Here is a 3834-nt window from a genome sequence, read left to right on the forward strand (position 1 = left end):
GATGGAACATAGGTGCTTGGTGAAGCGGTCTCCCGATCTATGTCGGGTTTCACTGATATATTAGACGCCACATTGGGAGCACCAGATACAGTAGCTGACACCAAGGGACTCACAGGTGAAGTGTCACTTCACCTGGAAGGACTGTTTAGGGCCTTGAATAGTGGTGAGGGAGCAGGTGTAGGGGCAGGTGCAGTAGGTGTTCCGTTTGCAAGGATAAGTGCCAGAAGGGAGATCAGTGTGGAGGGATGAATGGACAAGGGAGCTGCATTGGAAGTGATCCACAACGGAGTCGCATTGGAAGTGATCCCTGCAGAAAGCAGAATGTTGAGGGTGGCGGTGTAGAGGGAAAGGTGTGCTTGGTGTTGGGATCCCATTGGAGATGCAGAAGTTACAGAGAATTATCTGCTGGACAGGGAGGCTGGTAGGGTGATAGGTGAAGACAAGGGGAACCCTATCTCTGGTAGGGTGGAGGGAGGATGGAGTGAGAGCAGATGTGAGTGAAATGGAAGAGGTGTGGTTGAGGGCAGTGTTGATGGTGGAAGAAGGGAAGCCCCTTTCATCGAAGGAGGAGGACATCTCCTTAATTCTGGAATGAAAAGCCTCATCCTGAGAACAGATGCAGTGGAGACGGGGGAATTGAGAGAAGGGGATGGCATTTTTATAAGAAACAGGGTAGGAAGAGTTTTAGTTCAGGTAGATGTGAGAGTCAGTGGGTTCATAAAGGACATCAGTGGATAGGTTGTCTCCAGAACTCTGTCTGTGAACTGAGAATAAGCAGTTCATTTGAACAGTAAAGTTCAACTCGTGTCCCGTGAGCGTGTGATGGGACAGGTTGGGGGAAGCTTCACTCTGTGTCTAACCTCTGCTGCCTCCGCCCTGGGAGGGATGGGACAGTGCAGAAGGATCTTTGTATCTAATCCGTGGCTGCCAGGACAGGACATGGGAGCTGTAATCTGCATTTAACTCATGCTCTGTGTACCCTTGGGTGATTGTTGGAATCCCTTTGAGGAAGAATTTCCCAGATTTACAAGATAAATACTGATTCCATTGAATGACAGAGCAGAGAGTGAGGCCATTCATCCGATAGTGTCTGTGCTTCCCTTTAGCTGAGCAAACGCAATAAACCCATTGGTCTCTCTGCTCTTCCCTGTATCCCTACAAAAGGCGGATCTCCTCCTGTTCCCTCTCTACACTCACTATTGGCCACCACCATCATTCAGGCGGTGTGTTCCAGATCACAAACGTTCATCAACAAACCTTCCCTTAAATGCTCGCCTACTACACATTATTGACTTGAACGCTTCCCTCCCCACCCCACCTGCACCACTCCCCCCTCCCCCACCCACCAATGCAAGGCTGCCCGGAATGTGTGAAGGAATTGTGATTTCAATTCCCTGCCTTACCCTCCTGCACCACTTCCCCACTGCCTTCTCACTCCAAAATTCTTTCCCACCATACCCAGCCTCCTCACCCATCAGTGATTAAAACTAAAACCTTAATCCCATCAATTAATCCTGGGATATCGCCGATACTTTTGCTGTATCCCGGGACGGACCTCACGCCGGACATTACATGATGGGACTGACACCCACCTGTACCCTGGGGATATTGAGCCATCAACCAGATCATACATGTGTAACCATTCCCTCAGATTATGTCTCAATCCCATTACCTTCAACATGAAAGCAGCCGACAGTAAAACCCGATCCCAATAACTTGACACTGAACAGATCCATTGTTGTCACTGACAGGGAACGAGTTCAACTGCACTGAAACGCTCAGCCCCTGAACGTGGCTTCAGTTGGTGCTGAGGATCAGAAGCCAGACTTGAACCAAACACTGAGCTCACTCAGCACAACCGGCCGGTGTCAAGGCACAGTCTGGTGACAAGATCCGACCCCATTCCCCTGAGCCTGTCCCCGGTCTGGGGACAGTTCACTGGTGGGGTGGGGTATGTACCTTGTACTGTTACTGGGCTCTAGAGAAACCCGCCGGTTCGGGGAGATTCATGTACTCGCTCTAAATATCTCACTGATTTCAGTTAAATCACCGAATTCGCCAAAACCGTAAATAAATAAAATTCTAGTGCGTGAAGATACAATTGAGAAGTTGGTTTTACCTGAAGTCACTGTCAGCGAGGTTCCTCCGCCCCAGTAGTAAAGATAGTCACAGTGCTCTGTCTCCCCATTCACCCAGTGCAGTAACTTCACTTGCCCGTCACATCCAATAATCTCAGCAAAATGTCAACGCGATCCCTGTCCGGACCGGGAGCAGCCGCTTCCTGGATTTCCATCCCAAACTCCGTCCTTGTCTCTTCCTGGCGTGTGATTAAAAGAGGCATTTTCACAGTTTTCCTGTCTGTGGACACCGGCTCCCGCCATCACCCGGAATCAGAGTCGAATCTTTTTTGAGCTTTTAGTTGTCCAGAATTGGACATTTACACCCAGCAGTCCGAGTCAGGCTTCGGGGATTTGACTCTGGGAAGCAGCAATGTGGAATCCGTGGAGACAGACTGCGCTGCAGACGCTCCTTTGTCGGGACCAGGTTCTGTTCAGCTCCCCGTCACCGTGCTCCATAGTCACAGTGCTTCACCGCAGGTCACAAACCGCCTTCATCACATCCAGCCCGAAATCCAGTGGATCCCACAACCGGCCGGCGGATTTATTAAACCCTCCCTCAGTGTCCGGGTGTCCCACACAGCGGGTCTCAATCTCGGCCATCCCAGTCCTGAAGTGGAGATGATATAACCCACCGGGACCTTTCACTGGGCTTCCACTGACAGCTCCTCCTCGGTGGTCCCGTTCCCTTCCAGACACATCTCCAGTGGAACTTGTTCCCACTCCCAGATTATCCACTCGGGATCTGATTTATGTCCATGGGTTCCGGGGTAAAGGCCCGGGGAGGCACACGAAGAGCGCAATTTAAAGTGTTTTGTTGCGGTAGGTTTGTGTATGGAGGGAGCCGCCATCTCTCACACTGTGCCATCCACTGTAGTAGTCTCTCGCACAGTAATAGGTGGCCGAGTCGTCCAGTCTCAGGCTGTTCATTTGCAGATAAAAGTTGCTGCCGCCCTTGGAAGCGGTGAACCGGCTCCGGAATTCAGGCGCGTAATACTTGTAACTTTCACTATAATACGCGACCAGCCACTCCAGCCCTTTCCCGGGGACCTGTTTCACCCAGTGCATGTGATAGCTGCTGATATCGAACCCTCTGACCTCACAGGTCAGTCTGTGGGACTGTCCGGGCTGTACCACCGCTGACTTGGGCTGTGTCAGCACGACGTCGGACCGCACGCCTGTCAATAAAAAAGAGCAGAAATTAATAAAATGTTCCACGGGCAGAGGTTCACAAAGCCTCCGAGAAACAGCCGGTCCCGGGAGGACGACAAGCCGCGGGACACCCACCTGCCAGACAAGACAGGAGGAGACAGAGATAAGGAACGACCCCCATCGCCCTGAACACTGAGCCGGACTTGGACACTGTTGAGATCGGCGGCTTCAGCTCAGGCCGGCTTTGTCCGGAGACGCAGTGAGCGCTGTTTAAATAGGGACGTGGGCTGTGAGTGAGAGAGGGAGCCGCGGTTTGAACAGGCTCTCACACACTGAAACCAGAGGCGCAGATTCCTGTCCCCGCCCACAGCAGCGATTTCAATTCCCCAAAAGATGTTTGTCTCTGCAACAGGCGGCAGGTCCGCGGCAGTGACCAGATCCGGATTAAAGATCTGTCACACCCTGATCGATTCATCAATTTCAGCGATGAACAGTTTGTGTAAACTGAAACACACAGAATCCCAGCGAGAGAGAATCAGAGACACCAGTCAGTGGATAGATATCC

General features: G+C 51.7%; 1 gene segment (V, D, J or C); it reads right to left on the minus strand.

Moving 5' to 3' along the window:
• Positions 1-2206: 2206 nt before the first annotated feature.
• Positions 2207-3450, minus strand: LOC140716281 (Ig heavy chain V region-like). The segment is given in 3 exon segments: positions 2207-2317; positions 2976-3295; positions 3405-3450. Coding segments are annotated over 3 exon segments (477 nt in total).
• Positions 3451-3834: the final 384 nt, after the last annotated feature.

The sequence above is a fragment of the Hemitrygon akajei genome, chromosome 25, assembly GCF_048418815.1.
Source record: "Hemitrygon akajei chromosome 25, sHemAka1.3, whole genome shotgun sequence".
Classification (NCBI taxonomy): domain Eukaryota; kingdom Metazoa; phylum Chordata; class Chondrichthyes; order Myliobatiformes; family Dasyatidae; genus Hemitrygon; species Hemitrygon akajei.